The sequence below is a fragment of the Aquarana catesbeiana genome, linkage group LG08, assembly GCF_042186555.1.
Source record: "Aquarana catesbeiana isolate 2022-GZ linkage group LG08, ASM4218655v1, whole genome shotgun sequence".
NCBI classification, from domain to species: domain Eukaryota; kingdom Metazoa; phylum Chordata; class Amphibia; order Anura; family Ranidae; genus Aquarana; species Aquarana catesbeiana.
Window position 1 is genome coordinate 75737431 of NC_133331.1, and position 20603 is coordinate 75758033.

At 48.1% G+C, this 20603-nt stretch overlaps 1 protein-coding gene across 1 annotated transcript in view; it reads left to right on the forward strand.

Moving 5' to 3' along the window:
* LOC141105853 (alpha-2-macroglobulin-like) overlaps window positions 1–20603 on the forward strand; it is a 368197-nt gene that overhangs the window by 108052 nt on the left and 239542 nt on the right. The window contains exon 11 of the mRNA XM_073595997.1: window positions 8842–9261. Coding sequence (XP_073452098.1) covers window positions 8842–9261 — 420 coding nt within the window. The remainder of the gene's footprint in view (window positions 1–8841; window positions 9262–20603) is intronic.

Consider the following 20603-nt stretch of genomic DNA (forward strand, 5'->3'; position numbering starts at 1 on the left):
GGTTCCCCCCGCTGTTCCACCTCTGCCCACGAAGGTCCACGACTACGCCGCGGCGGAGGGTGGATTGCAGGGGTTCCTGTTGGGTCTGAAGTAATTAGTGACTAGGTTTGAGTCTGAGGTTAGCGGGGCTGTTATGCCCGCAAGGGCTTGGGTGGCTCCTAGTGGGGGGGGGTCAGGGGAGGCAGTACCACAGTCACTGCCAGGACCATCGACAGGAAATCCGTCGCCCGCGGTGGTGGACACCTTGGTGGCTACTCCTACTACGGATGTGGAACAGGCGGCGGGGGACAAAACAGGGGGGTCAGAGGGGGCAGCTAAAAAAACAAGACATGATCAGGTTGGCAGACGCGGCCCGGTGTGAATTTTATGTGTGCTTTGAGGGCCCGTTGGGCGCTCATTTGAAACAGGAGGTAAGAGATAAGATTTGGAAGGGGGAATATGTGGAGATATTTTCCCTTCTACCCCTTGAGAAGTTCAACTTGGATAGGGTAAAACCGGAGGACAATAAGAAAGAGGATGAGGAGAAGAGGAGGTACAGGCTCATACCTAGGACGTTTCAGAACTGGCCGCAGGTTTTCGCTATTTTGGCCAGCATAATAGGGGAGAAAAACCCGGAGCATTGCTCCGCGCTTTTCTGTTATTTGGATGCGATAGGAGAAGCTCTCAGAGTCTACGGGGGAGTGGCATGGTTGAGATATGACGAACAGTTTCGTCTGCGGAGGGCGATACGCCCGGCCCTGTGGTGGGATCACAAGGACATCAGTCTATGGATGCGTCTGATGACATCGGCGAGGGCACCTAATCAGTTTTTTCCAGGTGGGGCCGGTGGGTCAGCTACTCCCGGACAATCGGTTGCAAGGAAAAAGGGAGTCTGTTGGCAATATAACGAGGGCACTTGCAAATTCGGGGGGAACTGCAAGGTCAAGCATGAATGCTCGGGCTGCGGGGGAGCCCACCTGCTTTAAACAAGGCAAAGGAAGGACTGGAGAGTCTGCAAACAAAAGGGAGGACGCCGGTGAGGGTGGAAAAGATGCGTCCGTTTCTAGATAGATACCCTGATAGGGAGGCAGCGCAGGTTCTGGGCCAGGGGTTTTTGGAAGGCTTTAGGATACCGGTGAGTTTGGGGGTATCTCCCCCTATGGCCAGGAACTTACGTTCAGCGCTCGCTGCAACATCCTGAGGTGGTTTCGGAGAAACTACGGAAGGAAGTTGCTTTAGGGCGGATGGCAGGGCCTTTCTCGGAGTTTCCTATGCCCGACCTGGTGGTCTCGCCTTTGGAAGTGGTCCCCAAAAAAGAGCAGCTGAAATATCGGCTCATTCACCACCTCTCTTTCCCCAAGGGAGGCTCGGTTAACGACGCTATTGATCCAAAGATGTGTGCAGTTTCGTACACATCTTTTGATGCGGCAGTTTTTTGGGTAAGACGTTATGGGCGAGGGGCTAAGATGGCGAAAACAGACATTGAGGCTGCTTTCAGATTACTTCCCGTCCACCCAGACAGTTTTAACCTCCTGGGTTGTCACTGGCAAGAGGCGTATTATGTGGATCGATGCTTGCCAATGGGCTGCTCTATTTCATGTGCACTGTTTGAACGTTTCAGTTCATTTGTGGAATGGGTGGACCGGGAAGTTGCAGAGGTAAATTCCATCATCCATTATCTGGATGATTTTTTGTGCATAGGCCCGCCTTCATCCGAAGTGTGTACGATGCTATTTACAACGCTGGAACATATAGCGGAACGCTTTGGGATTCCACTGGCGCCGGAGAAGACAGAAGGACCGACTACGGTGATTAGTTTCCTGGGCATAGTGTTGGATTCGGAGGCGATGGAATGCCGACTGCCCGAGGACAAGTTGAGGGCATTGCAGCCGGAAGTCAGGGCAATCATAGGACTACGCAAGGTACAACTTAGGACATTACAGTCTGTCTTGGGTAAGTTGAATTTTGCGTGTCGCATAATTCCCATGGGCAGGGTTTTCAGCAGGCAGCTATCGTTCAGCACAGGGGGAGTGGAGTCTCCGAGGCACTTTGTAAGATTGACGAAGGAGCATAGGGATGACCTGCGGATATGGCACTTGTTTCTGGAACAATTCAACGGAAGGGCGTTGTGGATGTCAGGGCCGGTGAGTAACTTTGATCTAGAGTTATACACGGATGCGGCAGGATCCACAGGTTTCGGGGCCTTTTTCCAAGGGAAGTGGAGCGCGGGGCCATGGTCAGACTCTTGGAAAGAAGCGGGGTTGTTAAAGAACATGGTGCTGCTGAAGTTGTTTCCAGTGGTATTGGCGGTGGAGCTTTGGGGAGCATCTTTCAGGGATCTGAAGGTGCGCTTCCATGGTGATAATCTGGGGGTGGTTCAGGTTATCAACAAGGTGTCAGCGGCATCCCCGCCGGTGGTGCGATTGTTGAGGCACTTAGTTCTTCGGTGCATGCAATTGAATGTGTTTATTTATGCAGTGCACTTGCTAGGAGTAGAAAACGTCATTGCTGACGCGCTGTCTCGCTTTCAGTGGGACAGGTTCCGGGAATTGGCACCTGCAGCGGATACGCACGGGGTCCCTTGTCCCCCGGGACTGTGGAAGATTGCATTGGAGTCGTCTCTGGCTGGATCAGACGGTCAGTAAGTGAAGCGACATGGGCAGTGTATAACAAGGTGTGGTCAGAATGGGAGTCACTTTTGACACAAGTTGGGGGGCCAGATGGAACACCGGATCGGAGGCTGTTGGTGATGTATTTTGTATATAGGAACTTGGAGGATGGAGTGTCGGTGTCAGCATAGGGGAAAAAATTGGCGGGCCTTGCTTTTTGGTTCAAGTTGCAGGGAGAACAAGATTTTACAAAAGAATTTTGGGTCAGGCAGGCCATGAAGGGTTATAGGAGAGGATAGCAGGCGTCCGGTGTCTTCTGATTTACTGGGTAGGCTTTTTGGGCAATTACTAGAAACATGTTCATCAAGTTATGAAACGTTGCTGTTCAGAACTGCGTTTGCCCTGGCATTCTTTGGGGCATTCAGGATTGGGGAGCTCGTTAGTCCGTCCAAGAAAAAAAATGAAGATGTCATTTGCGGAGCGGACAGGTTGTCTATGCGGGTAAAAAAGTCTAAAACGGATCAGGAAGGAAAGGTCAAGTGGATAATGGTTTTTGCGATACCCGGGTCCCCACTGTGCCCAGTTTCAACTGTTAAAAAGTTTATGGAGGTCCGTCCAAAGGGGAAGGGCTCTTTTTTAATGCATGAGAACGGGGAATCGTTGTCGAGGTTCCAGTTTATTTCAGTGTTTAAGAAGTGCTTGAGTGTATTGGGCTTGGGGGATCTGAAGTTTTCGTCACATTCATTTAGGATAGGGGCGGCTACAGAAGCAGTGAGATGGGGTCTGGATGAGGAATCCATTAAGAGAATTGGGCGGTGGGAGTCAAGAAGGTTTAAATCATATGTCAGGCCTGAGTTGTTAGGGGTGTAGTGGAGCGGTGATAAGGAGTTGTCGGCATGGGTTTGTGTGATGTGTGTAAATGAATCATGTGTCATAGTGGTTGGTGTTTTTGTTTTCTTCTCTTGCAGGTTGTCCACAGGGGTTGGTCTGGATTATGGGACATTCATATGTCTGTTGGGGAGCACGGAGGGCGGATGTTAGACCTGCGGGTAGACAGCTGGGCATTTCCAGAAGGGAGGCTTGCATTAAATGGTTGGGAGCCCCTGGGATGCTTTGGAGCAGAACTGTGCCAGAAGTACACCGCTTTGCTCGGTTGTACAGGCCCCCGGACATTTTAGTGCTACATGTAGGGGGGAATGATTAAGGACTTAGGTCAAAGCTAAATATCACGCGGGATATCAAATTTGATTTTCTGCGCCTACGTGCTGCTTTTCCCAACATGCTGATTGTGTGGTCGCATGTTACTGCCAGGACCACATGGAGATGGGCTAGATCGGTGGAGAGGGTCAACAAGGCCAGGAAAAAAGTTAATAGGGAGGTCAGCAAGTTTGTGGTGAAGAATGGGGGGCTGGCCATCAGGCATCTGGAGTTAGAGGTGGATACCTGGCGTTATCTTCGTGATGATGGGGTACACCTCAATGACGTGGGGATAGACATGTGGGCCCTAGGCATTCAGGATGGCATTGAAAGAGCACTAAGGGTGTGGAGGCGCGCTCAAGGGTAGGTTGTACCCTTGCCTGCTGTGGCGGGTGTTGGTCGTTGCAGGTAAAGGAAGAAACCCCCCCAGATAAGGTGAATGCGGGACTTATCGTTAGTATGGGCCCGTTGGTGTATTCCAGCTGATGTTATTTAGCTGGAATTTTGATAAATGGGTGCACTGCAGGCTGTGTTCTGGTTGTCTCTGAGCTAGCTTGTCAGCTGGAGGCCTATTTTTAGTTGAAGGTACCGCAGTGCATGGTGGATGATCGTGATGTGTGCTGGGGGGGAAGGATGTCCTGCATAGACCAACATTACCAGTTGAGGTTAACAGATGTTGTTGTTTCAAATATGTTATTTTATAGAAATTTATTAAAGGGGCTGCTACGGCCAATAAATACTCCAGAAATGGTGTGGTCTCCTTTAATGGGTAAAAGGGGAGTAATATAAGTTTGGAGTGGGTTGGCTGGGATAGCCTCTGCATTTAACATCTGTTATACTAGAGTCAAGAGAAGCCCGGAGTAATGCCTAAAAGAAAATAAACGTAGGGCTTACATGACTGGGTGAACAGGGGAATAATGGGATTTGTAAAAGTAGATAGGATTGGTGGCTAAAGGGGAAGAGGAGGAATTGGAAGGAAAGTAAGAGATAGTAGGTCCCTCCCCAGCATCAGTGTGAGAATAGGAAGCAGCTTCCCACCCTCCCTCCCTGTAATAAGTTTGGTTGTATTGTTAACATGCTTTTATTTACAGAGACCTTTGTTAGAAAGTCGTGGCAGTTGGCGGGTGTTGGTCGTTGCAGGTAAAGGAAGAAACCCCCCCCAGATAAGGTGAATGCGGGACTCATCGTTAGTATGGGCCCGTTGGTGTATTCCAGCTGATGTTATTTAGCTGGAATTTTGATAAATGGGTGCACTGCGGGCTGCGTTCTGGTTGTCTCTGAGCTAGCTTGTCAGCTGGAGGCCTATTTTCAGTTGAAGATACCGCAGTGCATGGTGGATGATCGTGATGTGTGCTGGGGGGGAAGGATGTCCTGCATAGACCAACATTACCAGTTGAGGTTAACAGATGTTGTTGTTTCAAATATGTTATCTTATAGAAATTTAATAAGGGGGCTGCTACGGCCAATAAATACTCCAGAAATGGTGTGGTCTCCTTTAATGGGTAAAAGGGGAGTAATATAAGTTTGGAGTGGGTTGGCTGGGATAGCCTCTGCATTTAACATCTGTTATACTAGAGTCAAGGCTTTTTCTTGGGGGGGGGTAGGATTACCTTTCCACCAGTGACTTCCTTGATGAATTTGTCAAGGGATTCCTTGAATAGATGTTCACTCTTAAAAGGCATGCGTAGACGATACTTTTTACAAGCAGGTCTAGCAGACTCCGCCTTTAACCGAAAAATATCATGCACATATGCTCAGAGATAAGGAACATTCTAGAGCATCCACACAGAGCAATAAGGCTGAGGGCATCAGCGTAGTCATCAAAGACAGGGCTGTGATCTCAATTTGTTTGTCTTGTCTATTTAGTGATAGTCTGACAAATAGACAGGGCGGCAATTGCAGGCTGAAAGGCTGGACTTGGCAGGGCAAAGAAGGCCTTTAAGAGGATCAACAGAATCATTAAAAGAGTAAATGTCCTCAATAGGAACTGTAAGGTGTTTATTGAGAACTGAAATGGCAGTATCCACTACCAAAACAGCTCATTTCATCTTCATCCTTTTAAAAAATTATTTTTAAAAGGATAAAGCTCAGCAAAAAGCTTAGGAGGGGTTTAAACTCTTTCAGGATTGCACAACAAACAAGATGCCTCTCAGTGACCATAGGGGATTGTTTTGGCTGTGGATAGTCAGGTGCTGCAAGACAAGAATTAGTGGGCACCGCATCAGTTAAAGTGTTTGTAAAGTTAGAATTTTTTTTTAACTAACATATCACACTTACTTGCTCTGTGCAATGGTTTTGCACAGAGCAGCCTGGATCCTCCTCTTCTTGGGTCCCCGCCAGCACTTCTGGCTCCCCCCCCCCCGTCGAATGCTAAGGGTTATATGAGTGTGGTCTAGGGTAGGGGTGTCAAACTCAATTTCATTGCGTGCCGCATAAGCAGTATGGTTGCCCTGAAAAGGTCGGTTGTATCTGTAAAATTATGTATCTAAACTTTTTAAAGGTGCAGTGCAGTGTTCAGGAGTGTGTTATGTACAGAGTGCAGGGTTCAGAGGTGCTCTGTGTACAGAGTGCAAAGTTCACGACCGCTCAGTATACAGAGTGCAATGTTCAGGGGTGTGCTGTGTACAGAATGCAGAGTTCAGGGGTGCGCTGTGCAAAGAATGCGCTATGCATAGTGGACAACACCAACCAGCCCTCAAAGCTTTGTTGCATCTCTAGTCATTCCTACCTTTCCTTATATAGGTCTCTCTAGTACTGCCCTGTATAGGTGGCTCTCTCTACTACCCGAGTATTTGGCTCTGTTATACCTTCCAGCAGTGGCGGCGGGTGCTCAAAATTTTTTGGGGGGACGCAAACAAACTGAAAAATACTGAACCCCCCCCATCAATTGCAGCCTCACTGTGCCCATCAAATGCAGCCACTGTGCCTATTAAATGCAGCCACTGTGCCCGTCATACGCAGCCACTTGTGCCCGTCATACGCAGCCACTTGTGCCCATCAAATGCATCCACTTGTGACAATCATATGCAGCCACTTGTTCCCATCATATGCAGCCACTTGTGCCCAGTAAATGCAGCCACTTGTGCCCATCATATGCAGCCACGTGTGCCCATCAAATACAGCCAATTGTGCCCATCAAATGCAGCCACTGTGCCCGCCAAACACAGCCACTGTGCCTGTCATACACAGCCACGTGTGCCCGTCATACGCAGCTACTTGTGTCCATCAAATACAGCCACTTGTGCCAATCAAATGCAGCCACTTGTGACCATCAAATGCAGCCACTTTTGCCCATCATATGCAGCCACTTGCGCCCATTAAATGCAGGCACTTGTGCCCATCATATGCAGCCACATGTGCCCATCAAATGCAGCCACCTGTGCCCATCATGCATCCACTTGTGCCCAGTAAATGCAGCCCCTTGTGCCCATCATATGCAGCCACTTGTGCCCATCATATGCAGCCACCTGTGCCCATCATATGCAGCCACTTGTGGCGATCATATGCAGCCACTTGTGGCGATCATTTGCAGCCACTTGTGCCCATCATATGCAGCCACTTGTGCCCAGTAAATGCAGCCACTTGTGCCCATCAAATGCAGCCACTTGTGCCCATCATATGCAGCCACTTGTGCCAATCAAATGCAGCCCCTTGTGCCCATCATATGCAGCCACTTGTGCCAATCAAATGCAGCCCCTTGTGCCCATCATATGCAGCCACTTGTGCCCATCATATGCAGCCACCTGTGCCCATCATATGCAGCCACTTGTGGCGATCATATGTAGCCACTTGTGGCGATCATTTGCAGCCACTTGTGCCCATCATATGCAGCCACTTGTGCCCAATAAATGCAGCCACTTGTGCCCAGTAAATGCAGCCACTTGTGCCCAGTAAATGCAGCCACTTGTGCCCATCAAATGCAGCCACTTGTGCCCATCATATGCAGCCACTTGTGCGCAGTAAATGCAACCACTGTGCCCATAATATGAAGCCACTTGTGCCCAATAAATGCAGCCACCGTGCCCAGTAAATGCAGCCACTGTGCCCAGTAAATGTAACCACTTGTGCCCAGTAAATTCAGCCATCACTTCACTAACCCCCCCCCCCCAGCACTTACCGCTCCTCTCCTGGAGTGATGGGCTCTCCTCCTCGGGGGCTCTCTTACTCGGCGGCTCTCCTGCTCGGTGGTTCGGTGGCTCTCTTGCTCGGCGGCTCTCTTCCTCTGCCATGTGTCCTCTTCCGCCAAAGCGTTAGGCATCCAATAGGATCACCTAATGCTTTGGCCAATTGGGAGACAGGTCTCACTGACCTGCCTGCTGACTGTCAGGGAGGAACGTTAGTGTGAAAATAGCGAAAATTAATTTGCTATGCCACACAACAGGGTGGGATCGGGACTCAGTGCTCTGTGCCCCGAGCCCACCCTATTTTGAAGCCTATTAGAGCCTCTGGCTCTAATCACGTGCTTCAAAATACATACCCCTGCCTATCTCCGCCATAGTAATTCATGTGTCCGGCGTCCTAAAAGGGGCCAGGCACATGAATAGGGAGGGCGGCGGAGGTGTTGGGGGGGCGGCGCCCATGCGCCCACAATGCACGGGCCGCCGCTGCCTCCCAGGGTAGGCGGTGCTGCCTTGCAGGGAGATGGTTCTCACTCTCACATTCAGGAGAGCTATCCCCAACGTGCCCCTCTGTGAGGGATCTGTTACATCCGGAAGTTGCTGAAAACAAAGCTCTGTGTTTACAAGTGACAGCAAGGAGCAGGAGCGAAGGGTGGGACCCGGAGGTGGAGCAATAGAGTTGATCTGGCTGCAAAACTGGACGAGAGGGCCACGTGACGAGGCCTGGTGGGCCGGTTCAGCCCATGGGCCTTGTGTTTGACATATGTGCTCTATGGTATCTATAGCAAGTTTTTTGTAATTGGTTGAAGGTATCCTGCATATAACCAATGGTCTATAAATACAAGTCCTGTGTCCTGTACTGTATAATTAAGATTGCACTGTAATGGGTGTCAGACAGGGTAACATTCCGATACATTTTACCCCTTTCTCTTTTTCAGATTACCATTGTTGATGGCAAAAAGCAACCCTTGGCTAATGTCTCTGTTGTGCTGCAACTACTTGATCACAATGATGACATTAAAACGTTGATGACAGTAGAGACCAGCGAAGATAGGTTAACTCATTTTGCACTCAATACAGATTTTTGGAAAGAAAATGTAGTATTAAGGGCTCTGGTCAGAAAGGGGGTAAAATCGTCCGGGGCTGAAGTGGAATCTGAGGAAGATTTTGAAGAATTTATGAATTCAGACGCCTTATTGTGGATCAGTCCCTTCTACTCTGAGAGCAACAGCCTATTGAAAGTGGAAACTATAACAGACACTCTGCCATGTGATTCTGATCAGCTGGTGAAAGTGAATTATCACATCAATAAAGATCAAATGGATTCAAAAATAGACCACATCTCATTCTTCTACATGGTGAGTTTAATTTTTGTTGCAAATAAAAAAAGTAAGATGAAAAGATGTAATTTTAATACTTTTAAAGCCTCATTAAACTAACGAAAAACTAAAATATGTGCCATAAAACTTGTATAAGTGGACAATGCCTTAACTTCCACATGTTCATTGTTGATTTCCCTGGAACACAATCTCACTTTGGGGCTGCTGTAAAACAATATCAAAACACCACCCTGGTGATTCCCTAACTGCTTGTAGACCACTCCATGTAAATATACAGTGGGAACGGAAAGTATTCAGACCCCCTTAAATGTTTCACTCTTTGTTATATTGCAGTCATTTGTTAAAATCATTTAAGTTCATTTTTTTCCTCATTAATGTACACACAGCACCCCATATTGACAGAAAAACACAGAATTGTTGACATTTCTGCAGATTTATTAAAAAAGAAAAACTGAAATATCACATGGTCCTAAGTATTCAGACCCTTTGCTCAGTATTTAGTAGAAGCACCCTTTTGATCTAATACAGCCATGAGTCTTTTTGGGAAAGATGCAACCTGGATTTGGAGATCCTCTGCCATTCTTCCTTCTAGATCCTCTCCAGTTCCATCAGGTTGGATGGTAAACGTTGGTGGACAGCCATTTTTAGGTCTCTCCAGAGAGTTGGGTTTAAGTCAGGGCTCTGGCTGGGCCATTCAAGAACAGTCACGGAGTTGTTGTGAAGCCACTCCTTCATTATTTTAGCTGTGTGCTTAGGGTCATTGTCTTGTTGGAAGGTAAACCTTCGGCCCAGTCTGAGGTCCTGAGCACTCTGGAGAAGGTTTTCGTCCAGGATATCCCTGTACTTGGCCGCATTCATCTTTCCCTCGATTGCAACCAGTCGTCCTGTCCCTGCAGCTGAAAAACACCCCCACAGCATGATGTTGCCACCACCATGCTTCACTGTTGGGACTGTATTGGACAGGTGATGAGCAGTGCCTGGTTTTCTCCACACATGCCGCTTAGAATAAAGGCCAAAAAGTTCTATCTTGGTCTCATCAGACCAAAGAATCTTATTTCTCACCATCTTGGAGTCCTTCAGGTGTTTTCTTTTAGCAAACGCCATGCAGGCTTTCATGCGTCTTGCACTGAGGAGAGGCTTCCGTCGGGCCACTCTGCCATAAAGCCCCAACTGTTGGAGGGCTGCAGTGATGGTTGACTTTCTACAACTTTCTCCCATCTCCTGACTGCATCTCTGGAGCTCAGCCACAGTGATCTTTGGGTTCTTCTTTACCTCTCTCACCAAGGCTCTTCTCCCCTGATAGCTCAGTTTGCCCGGACGGCCAGCTCTAGGAAGGGTTCTGGTCGTCCCAAATGTCTTCCATTCAAGGATTATGGAGGCCACTGTACTCTTAGGAACCTTAAGTGCAGCAAACATTTTTTTGTAGCCTTGGCCAGATATGTGCCTTGCCACAATTCTGTCTCTGAGCTCTTCAGGCAGTTCCTTTGACCTCATGATTCCCATTTGCTCTGACATGCACTATGAGCTGTAAGGTCTTATATAGACAGGTGTGTGGCTTTCCTAATCAAGTCCGATCAGTATAATCAAACACAGCTGGACTCGAATGAAGGTGTAGAACCATCTCAAGGATGATCAGAAGAAATGGACAGCACCTGAGTTAAATATATGAGTGTCACAGCAAAGGGTCTGAATACTTAGGACCATGTGATATTTTAGTTTTTCTTTTTTAATAACTCTGCAAAAATGTCAATAATTCTGTGTTTTTCTGTCAATATGGGGTGCTGTGTGTACATTAATGAGGAAAAAAATGAACTTAAATGACTTTAGCAATGACTGGCTGCAATATAACAAAGAGTGAAAAATTTAAGGGGGTCTGAATACTTTCCGTCCCCACTGTACTGCGGCAGGGCCACCACTCTGCACCAGATCACGTACATGTACGTGATCCGGCATTTCCGGGAAGGAAGCGTATTAATATAATGACAGACAATGTTAATTATCGGTAAGTGTCTCTGAGATGTGCCGCATCCAAATAGCTAAACAGAAAGAAGAAATATCCCCTAACTGGACTTTTAAGGCACTAAAATTCCATTATAAGTAGATACATTTTATTAATAGCGTACATGCATCGTAAGATACAGAATAAGAATATAGGCGGAATATTAACAATACTGCATGTAGGTTTTGACAGTCACCACAACGATTGTGTGAAGTCACACTCCGGCATCCGACATCCACCATCAGGTTGGATGCCGGAGTGTGTCTTCACACGGTCTTCTTGTCAGAAACCATGAACCAGACCGAGACACAAGTACAGTGAAATCACACTTGTTTATTGATAAAAATAAAAAGGTAAATAGAGTAAGCATAGTCAAAGCATAGCCAGAGTCCAGTAACCGGATTGGGTAATCAGCCAAGCCAGAGTTCAGTAACCAGATGGGGTAATCAGCCAGGCCAGAAGTCAGGGATCCAAGTAGAGGAACAGCAAGCAGGATAAGGAGCCAGAAGGGATGTCAGCGAAGGCAGGAATGAAGTGAGCTAGAGATCTTTAAGTAAGCCGGACTGACGAGCAGATCCACAACAGCTGGTTAACTGTGGAGAGAGATGAGAGCTGGCAATTAGCCGACAGCTGAGCGGGACCCTCCCCCTCGTAGGACCACTGGGCTTGAGGGGAAAACGTCTATGGAAATCATAGAGGGGGGCAGGAGCATGTACGTCCGAGGATGAGACCCAGGAGCGTTCCTCCGGACCGTACCCCTTCCAATGCACCAGGTACTGTATGTGCCCACAGAACCTACGGGAGTCAACAATGGATTGTACCTCATATTCCTCATGATTCTCAACCTGTATAGGGTGAGGACGTGGCACCGAGGTGGTAAAGCGGTTGCAGACCAACAGTTTCAATAAGGAGACATGAAACGCATTTGAGATGCGCATACTGGGAGGAAGGTCCAACGCGTAAGCCACTGGGTTAATCCTGCGAAGGATATGGAAAGGCCCAATAAACTTAGGTGCAAACTTTAGTGAGGGAACCCGAAGTCGGAGGTTGCAAGATGACAGCCAGACCCTGTCCCCAACCTGGTAGGAAGGCGCAGGCAGGCATCTGCATGGAGTCTGTACCTATCATTAGCATGACGCAAAGCCTCCTGGACTTGTGCCCAAGTGGAACAAAGATCACGGAGATGCTCCTCTATACTCTGCATAGAAATATAGGAATACTCTGCGGAACAAACGAGTCAGGCAACATGGAAGGTTGGAAACCATAATTCGCCATAAACTGAGACAATCAGAAAGCAGAATTCAAGGCACTGTTGTGAGCAAACTCTGCCCATGGTAATAGGTCTGACCAGTTGTTGTGATGGTCAGAAATATAGCAACGTAGGAATTGCTCCAAGGACTGATTGGCTCATTCTGCGGCCCCATTAGACTGCAGGTGATACGCAGAGGAGAAAGCAAGCTGAATTCCCAACTGTGCACAAAAGGCTCGCCAGAACCGGGACACAAACTGACTACCCCTGTCCGAGACAATCACCTTGGGTAGCCCATGTAAGCGAAAGATCTCCCGAGCAAAAATGGAAGCCAGTTCCTTAGAAGTGGGCAGCTTCTTAAGTGGAGTACAATGACACATCTTTGAGAACCGGTCAACCACCATAATGATAACTGTGTTGCCTTGGGAGTTGGGCAGCTCCACAATGAAATCCATAGACAGGTGTGTCCAGGGCCTCTCTCCATTGGGTATGGGTTGTAGGAGGCCCACTGGAAGGTGTCGTGGAGTCCTACTCTGAGCACACACGGAACAGGCAGCTACGAAGGCAGTTACATCAGCACGTAGACTAGGCCACCAGAATTGTTGGGAAATGGCCCAAACGAGTTGATTCTTACCAAGGTGGCCAGCTGTCTTGGGAGAATGGTAAGTCTGGAGCACAGCAGTATGGAGACACTCTGGGACAAAGCAGCGGTCGCAAGGTTTCTCAGGAGGAGCATCGACCTGAGAAGCAAGAATTTTGTCACCCAAAGGAGAAGAAAGACTGGTGCGAACCGTAGCCAGAATACGATCGTGAGGAATCATAGGAACCGGAACCGACTTCAACTTGGAAGTGGAGGAAAATTGTCGTGACAAGGCGTCAGCCCTTACATTCTTAGTACCGGGTAAGAATGAGACAATGTAATTGAAACTTGACAAGAAAAGAGCCCATCGCGCCATTCTGGGAGAGAGGCGTTTAGCCTCAGATAAGAATGTGAGATTTTTATTGTCAGTAAGAATGAGAACCGGCACAGTGGTACCTTCGAGGAGATGTCTCCATTCTTTCAGGGCTAAAATGATTGCCAACAGCTCTCTGTCACCAATCTCGTAATTGCACTTGGTAGGTGACAATTTCTTGGAAAAGTAGCTACAAGGATGCATAGCACTCTCAGAGGTAGGACGTTGAGACAGAAGGGCGCCAACACCAGTCTCAGAAGCATTAACCTCAAGGATAAAAAGTAACGTAGGGTCAGGATGTGCCAACTAGGCATGGGCTTTATGTTCGGGTCGAACATGAGTTCGACTCGAACATTGGCTGTTCGCCAGTTTGCCGAACAGCGAACAATTTGGGGTGTTCGCGACAAATTTCGAAAGCCGCGGAACACCCTTTAAAATTTTATGGGAGAAATCAAAAGTGCTAATTTTAAAGGCTTATATGCATGGTATTGTCAAAAAAAGTGTTTGGGGACCTGGGTCCTGCCCCAGGGGACATGTATCAATGCAAAAAGAAGTTTTAAAAACGGCCGTTTTTTCGGGAGCAGTGATTTTAATAATGCTTAAAGTGAAACAATAAAAGTGTAATATTCCTTTAAATTTCTTATCTGGGAGTGTCTATTGTATGCCTGTAAAGGAACGCATGTTTCCCGTGTTTAGAACAGTCTGACATTTCAAAGCAAAAAAATTTGATTTTTTATAACAGCTTACCTGTAAAATCCTTTTCTTTTGATGTACATCACGGGACACAGAGCCTCAGTAATTACTGATGGGTTATATAGGTATCACTAGGTGATTGGACACTGGTCACACCCTAAACAGGAAGTTCAATCCCCTATATAATCCCTCCCCTTGCAGGGATAACTCAGTTTTGTAGCCAAGCAATATAAGTGTATAAGAAGAGGGGCGTGACCTCTGTGTCCCGTGATGTACATCAAAAGAAAAGGATTTTACAGGTAAGCTGTTATAAAAAATCCTATTTTCTTTTTCATACATCACAGGACACAGAGCCTCAGTAATTACTGATGGGATGTCCCAGAGCAATGCTACCTGATGGGAGGGGAACCACAACCAAGTAGGGTGTAATCAGACATGAGGATCTTGTACCGCTGCCTGCAGCACACTACGCCCAAAGGCGATATCCTCATGCCTTCTCACATCCACCTGATAAAATCTGGTGAATGTATGAACTAAAGACCAAGTTGCGGCCTTGCAGATTTGAGCCATAGAGGCCTGGTGATGCACTGTCCAAGAAGCACCAATAGCCCTTGTCGAATGTGCCTTGATCTGAAACGGAGGAATCTTCTGTTTCAAACCGTAAGCTTGAATAATCAATTTGTCGAATCCATTTAGAAATGGTACCTTTTGACGCTGCCTGTCCTCTATTGGGACCCTCTGGCAGCACGAACAAAACATCCGTTTTGCGAATTTGAGCAGTTGCTTCCAGATAGGCTTTGACTGCTCTTACTACTGTACATCCAAAGAATGTAGTGACCTTTCTTCCGAAGAACAGGGATCTGGAAAAAAGGAAGGCAGAACAATGTCTTGGTTTAGATGAAAATCTGAAACCACCTTTGGTAAAAAACTAGGATGAGGGCGCAGTACCACTATATCCTTGTGTATAATCAAATAAGGCTCTTTACAGGAAAGAGCTGCCAATTCTGATACTCTTCTAGCAGAAGAAATGGCTACCAGAAAAATGAACTTCCTTGTCAACAAGACCAAAGGAATCTGACGTATTGGTTCAAAAGGCTGTTTCTGTAAAACAGACAGAACCAAGTTCAAGTCCCAGGGGTTTAGGGGCGTCTTAACCGGAGGATTTAGATGCGTCACCCCCTGCATAAAGTTTCGGACCAAAGAATGCGAAGCAAGTGGTCGTTGAAACAATACTGATAAGGCCGAGACTTGGCCCTTGATGGTACTCAAGGCCAACTTCATCTCTAATCCCAATTGTAGAAAATCGAGGATTCTACCTATCACATATTTTCTGGGATGCCAACCCCTGGATTCACACCAGGATACATAAGCTTTCCAGACTCTATGATAAATTACTCTGGAAGCTGGCTTCCTTGCATTGATCAAGGTAGATATCACAGGACCTGATAGCCCACGATTTTTCAGAATGTGGGTTTCAATAGCCAAACCGTCAAATTTAGCGTTTGTAAGGCAGGATGGAACACTGGACCTTGAGATAACAGGTCTGGGCCTAATGGTAGGGTCCACGGGGAACCCACCATCATCCTTACTATTTCTGCATACCAGGTCCTCCTGGGCCAAGCGGGGGCTACCAGAAGTACCGACTTCCTTTCCTGCCTGATCCTGTGAAGGAGTCATGGCAGTAGCAGAATAGGCGGGAATGCATAAATCAGTGAGAACCGATGCCATGGAATCACCAACGCATCTGTCCCGCATGCAAGAGGATCCTTTGTCCTTGCCACAAATCTGTGTATCTTTTTGTTGAATCGGGATGCAAAGAGGTCTACATCTGGAACCCCCCATCTTTGGCATATGGCCCAAAAGACGTCGGGATGCAGAGACCATTCCCCTGGAAGTAACTGCTGGCGACTTAAATAGTCCGCCTGCCAGTTCTCTATCCCTGGAATGAAGACTGCTGATATGCATGGCACCTGCTTCTCTGCCCAGACTAAGATCTGGTTCACCTCTCCTTGAGCAGCTCGGCTCCTGGTGCCTCCCTGATGATTGATATAAGCCACTGCTGTGGCATTGTCGGACTGGATCTTGACTGGCAACCCTGTAGCCTTAGAGTTCAGGCTTTTAGAGCTAGATATGCCGTGCGGATCTCCAGAATGTTGATGGGTAGAGTCCTCTCAGTTCTGGACCATACCCCCTGGACTACAGACTGTTCCAGAACTCCTCCGGAACCCCAAAGACTGGCATCCGTTGTTACCACCGTCCAGGTGACCGGTAGAAAGGATTTCCCTTTCTGCAAGCTTTCGGGTATTAACCACCAATTGAGGCACTGACGCACTGCATGAGACAGGTGCATTGGAAAAATCTAATGCCTGAACCCTCTTGTTCCAGGCCGACAGGATACTGTCAGGTCACCTAGAGGCTGGGTGACAGATGCACACCGTTGGGATCAGGAGTGCACCACAAGGCAGTGGACCCTACGGCTGACTGCTGCGGATGGGAGTCCGGGTGGTAAGGAAGGCAGGGCTGCTGGGACACCAACACTGATCCCACCGGGGCTAGAGCGTAGGATTTCCTGGGGCGCGGAGTCTAAGAGCCAGCAGGTGTTCACCAAAGCCTCTAGAGGTGAGGATGGACTGGGCTGCAACTGGCTCCAGGTCGCGGCCCCCAGGGTCCCCCAGCTCACACCCACAGTAGGCTACAGGAGGATAGGGATAGTAAAGGAATAAGCCAAGGTCAGGGCCACAAGCAGACAAGGACAACAGAGTTCACGCCAAGGTTCAGGGTCACAGGCAAACAGGAATAGTCAGGGACACGCCAGAGGTCAGGGTCACGAGCAGACAGGAATAGTAGAGAACACGCCAAAGTCGGTAACAGAAACAAACGTAGAGCACACGGCAGGCAGGAACAGGAAGCCAAACACACAAAGGTTGATCAGCAGGGCTGACCTGCAGTACAGAGGTTAATATAGAGTTCTCTGATAGGAGCTGGGGTGGAGCCATGCTAGAGGAGAGTTAATAAAAGCAGTCAGGTGAGAGACAGCTGGTCTTTGGAGATGAACACATGGAAACAGGTAAGCTGACAAACAACCGCTATTGCATAACCATGACAGATACTGTGTTGCAACAGTTCTGAATGAAACTGAGCATAGGGAACTGCTTCGAACGAAGCTACCCTCTTTCCCAGCAGCCTCATACAAAGGCGGACAGAAGGACCCTTCCTGGTCCTGACTACCAGAATCAGCTCCCTTAAGGCAGTGATCTTTGCCTGAGGAAAAAATACCTTCTTCCTGGCTTGTATCTATGATCAGACCCAAATACTCCAGTCTTCTTACTGGTTTTAGGAAAGATCTTTCAAGGTTGAGGATCCAACCTAGGTGTTCCAGATACTAGACTGTGGTCCTCAAGTTTCCGTTCAAACAGGCTACCAACAGGTCTATCAAGAGCAGGTCATCTAGGTATGCTATGACAGTTATACCTTGAGCCCTTAATCTGGCCAGAGGAGGAGCCAAGATTTTTGTAAACACTCGAGGTGCAGTGGTTAGTCCAAAAGGCAGATCCACAAACTGGAAATGGCGCCCTCCTATCTCGAAGCGTAAGAGCTTTTGATGAGCAGGAAAAAATGGGCACCTGCAGATATGCATCTCTGATGTCTATCGATGCCAGAAATTCTCCTCCCTGCAGGATGGAGACTACTGTCCGAATTGATTCCCTGCGAAAGGACCGAATCCTTAGGAATCGATTCAGATCCTTTAGATCCAGAATGGGTCTGACATCCCCATCTGGCTTTTGGACCATAAAAGGTTGGAATAGAAGCCCAATCCTTGATCCTTTGTGGGAACCACCATAATGACCTCTTGCGACAAAAGCCGCTCTAACGCTAGAAGGAGCGACTGCTTTTTCTCTGGATCTCTGGGGACATTTGATCCGAGGAAACGAGGAGAGGGAAATTCTTGGAACTCCAGTTTGTAACCTAAGGTTACCGTGGAGATTACTCATCTGTCCTGAAATCCTCCTGCCAGAGCTTTTGAGAACTGTAGCAGTCTTCCCCCCACTCGAGCGAGCGGGGGCGCCCCTTCATAAAGAGGCCTTGGAGTCCTGTCTAGCAGGCTTCTTCCCAGGACTTCCTTGTCCCTGGGGTTGACTCATGTTTCTTGTCCCCGACGGAGGAGGCCGTCGCGACTGCCTAGAGGCTGATGCCCTTGGCACTGGGGAAAGAGTCCGTTTGAAAGAGGGACACTTACTCCTCTTCTTAACAGGTAAGAGAGTGCTCTCCCACTAGAGAACCTTTGGATATAATTATCCAAGTCTTCTCCAAACAACCTTGCACCATGAAATGGAAATCCAGCCACAAGTTTCTTACATGGTGCTTCAGCTGACCAATCTTTGAACCATAAGATTCTACGCGTATGCACCAAACCAAGTGAAAGACGAGGGGTTTGCATGATAGAATATCTAATGGCATCAACAGCAAAACATAAGGAAGGTTAGCAAACCCCTGGGCCTGCTGTTCAGGTAAAACCTTGATGACCTGCTTAACATGGTCTCTTAAGTATTGACAGACTCTGATCGCTGCCACTGCAGGTTGAACTACTGCTAAGGAGAAAATATCCTTTAATAAGGGATTCCATCTTTTTATCCACGGGATCCCTGAGCATCTGAGCTTTGTTTACAGGACAAGTCAGACTTTTATTTACAGAGGAAATGGCGGCATCAACGGCCGGTATCCCCCACATGTTTATAAACATTTCTTCCATATAATAAAGTGTTGAAAACCTTTTTAGGCGGAAAAAACGTTTACCTGGGTGATCCCACTCAGAATAAATGAGCTTTTTCAAGTAAATTATGAACAGGAAAAGCATGTGCTGTTTGAGGAGGCTTCAGTGACCCCAAAGAAGTAGAGGGTTCTTTAACTGATTCAGATACGGGTACTTTAAATGTGGAGCGGACCAATCCAGCAAGGATCTGTACTAAAGGCTTTCTCATTCTGAGAAGCGAAGAGGGCCCTTCTCCACTTGATTCCTCAGAAAAGGAATCATCCGTCCCATTCCGATCCTCTGAAAGGGATTTTTCTCCCCTATCCCAGAGCTCCTTCCTGAGGGTCTTGGGAAACAGAGGAAGGCCTGGTGCGTCTTTCTTCCACTGAGTGAAGATGCAATTATGGCCATTAATCTTTCCTCTAAACCATTAATGGTTGAGGAAAAAAAAACCTCCTGCGTAATGTATACAGGGGCTGAAGTGCCAGAAGCAGGTGTAGCCCCTGACCCCAATGGCTCTCCCTGGCTAGCCGTCCCTGGCCCCTAAGGGGGGGAAGGTGCTGCAGAAAGGGAGTCCTAAGAACCTGAAGGAGATCCCCTAGAGCCTCTGGTTCTTGGGGTATTTGAACCTCTTCTACCCATAGTGCAAAGCATCAAGGCGGAGGTATCACAAATGAACAGTGACTGCTGAGCGATGTAGTCCTGCAAAAGCCCTGCTACCAAATGCCCAGTCTAGTGTTACCTTAGTAAATGCTGCCTAGGAGAATGCCTGTGTCCCACCTTACATGCGACCGTCAGCTCTGTGTCCCTCCAAAGACTGTGTGCACCTGTAAAGTGTGCCTCTTATAGCCATGCAGCCGGCCGTCTGAGCGCGCTGACGCTCCGCCCCCCCACTCAACCCCCCCCCCTAGTTTTTTCAAAAAAAGTGCGCTTCCGCACGAGCCGACCCTCCTGTTCTGACAAGAATGGAGGAAAAGGCTGGGGGTGGGGAAGGAGAGAGGCCGGCAGTGATGGGGCCTGCACATGGCAATGGCGGCGGCGGCGGTGACAGTGCGGTGTACTACCGCCTCACCGACCACCTGCGGCCCCCCCCTATTCTTGGGCGGAATCACCCGGAGGAGCGCCCCCCATCCCATCCTACCTGGAGCTCGGCTGGAGGAGCTGTGGAGCGTGAAACACTGAGACAGACATCAGCATGAGAAGGTATGTGCTCTTGGCAGCCCCCGGTGGCAACAATAGGCATAGCATGCATTTACTTCAAAGGAGAAACCTACTAGAACTCAAAAATTCTGTGGAATCTCCCTTACCTTATCCAGCCACAGAGTTCTGTTACACAGACCCAATCTTCACCTCTCACGGTGGGCTCCGTTTGGAAAAACCTTCAGAGACTGGGGCCCCCTACAGATAGGGGGATCCACAGTTCTGGGCCTGTAAAGCACCTGGCAAGAAATAAGGCTAGAAAAACCATTTTCTGATATGCGGGGTCCAGCTCTCTAAAAAGAGGAAGCATTACAGGTAAAACCTCGTTTCTTCGGACACGAGGCACGGGTACCATTCAATTCGGCCTAGAAAGAACACTTTGAAATGGATCCGGTTCGCTTGGCTTGCCCCAGTATAGGATATAGAATATTCCCTTTGGAGCTGAGCACAGGACATCTTTACATGTCCAACACCTAAGACACTGGCGTAAAAACTGAGGTATCCCTGCAAGGGGAG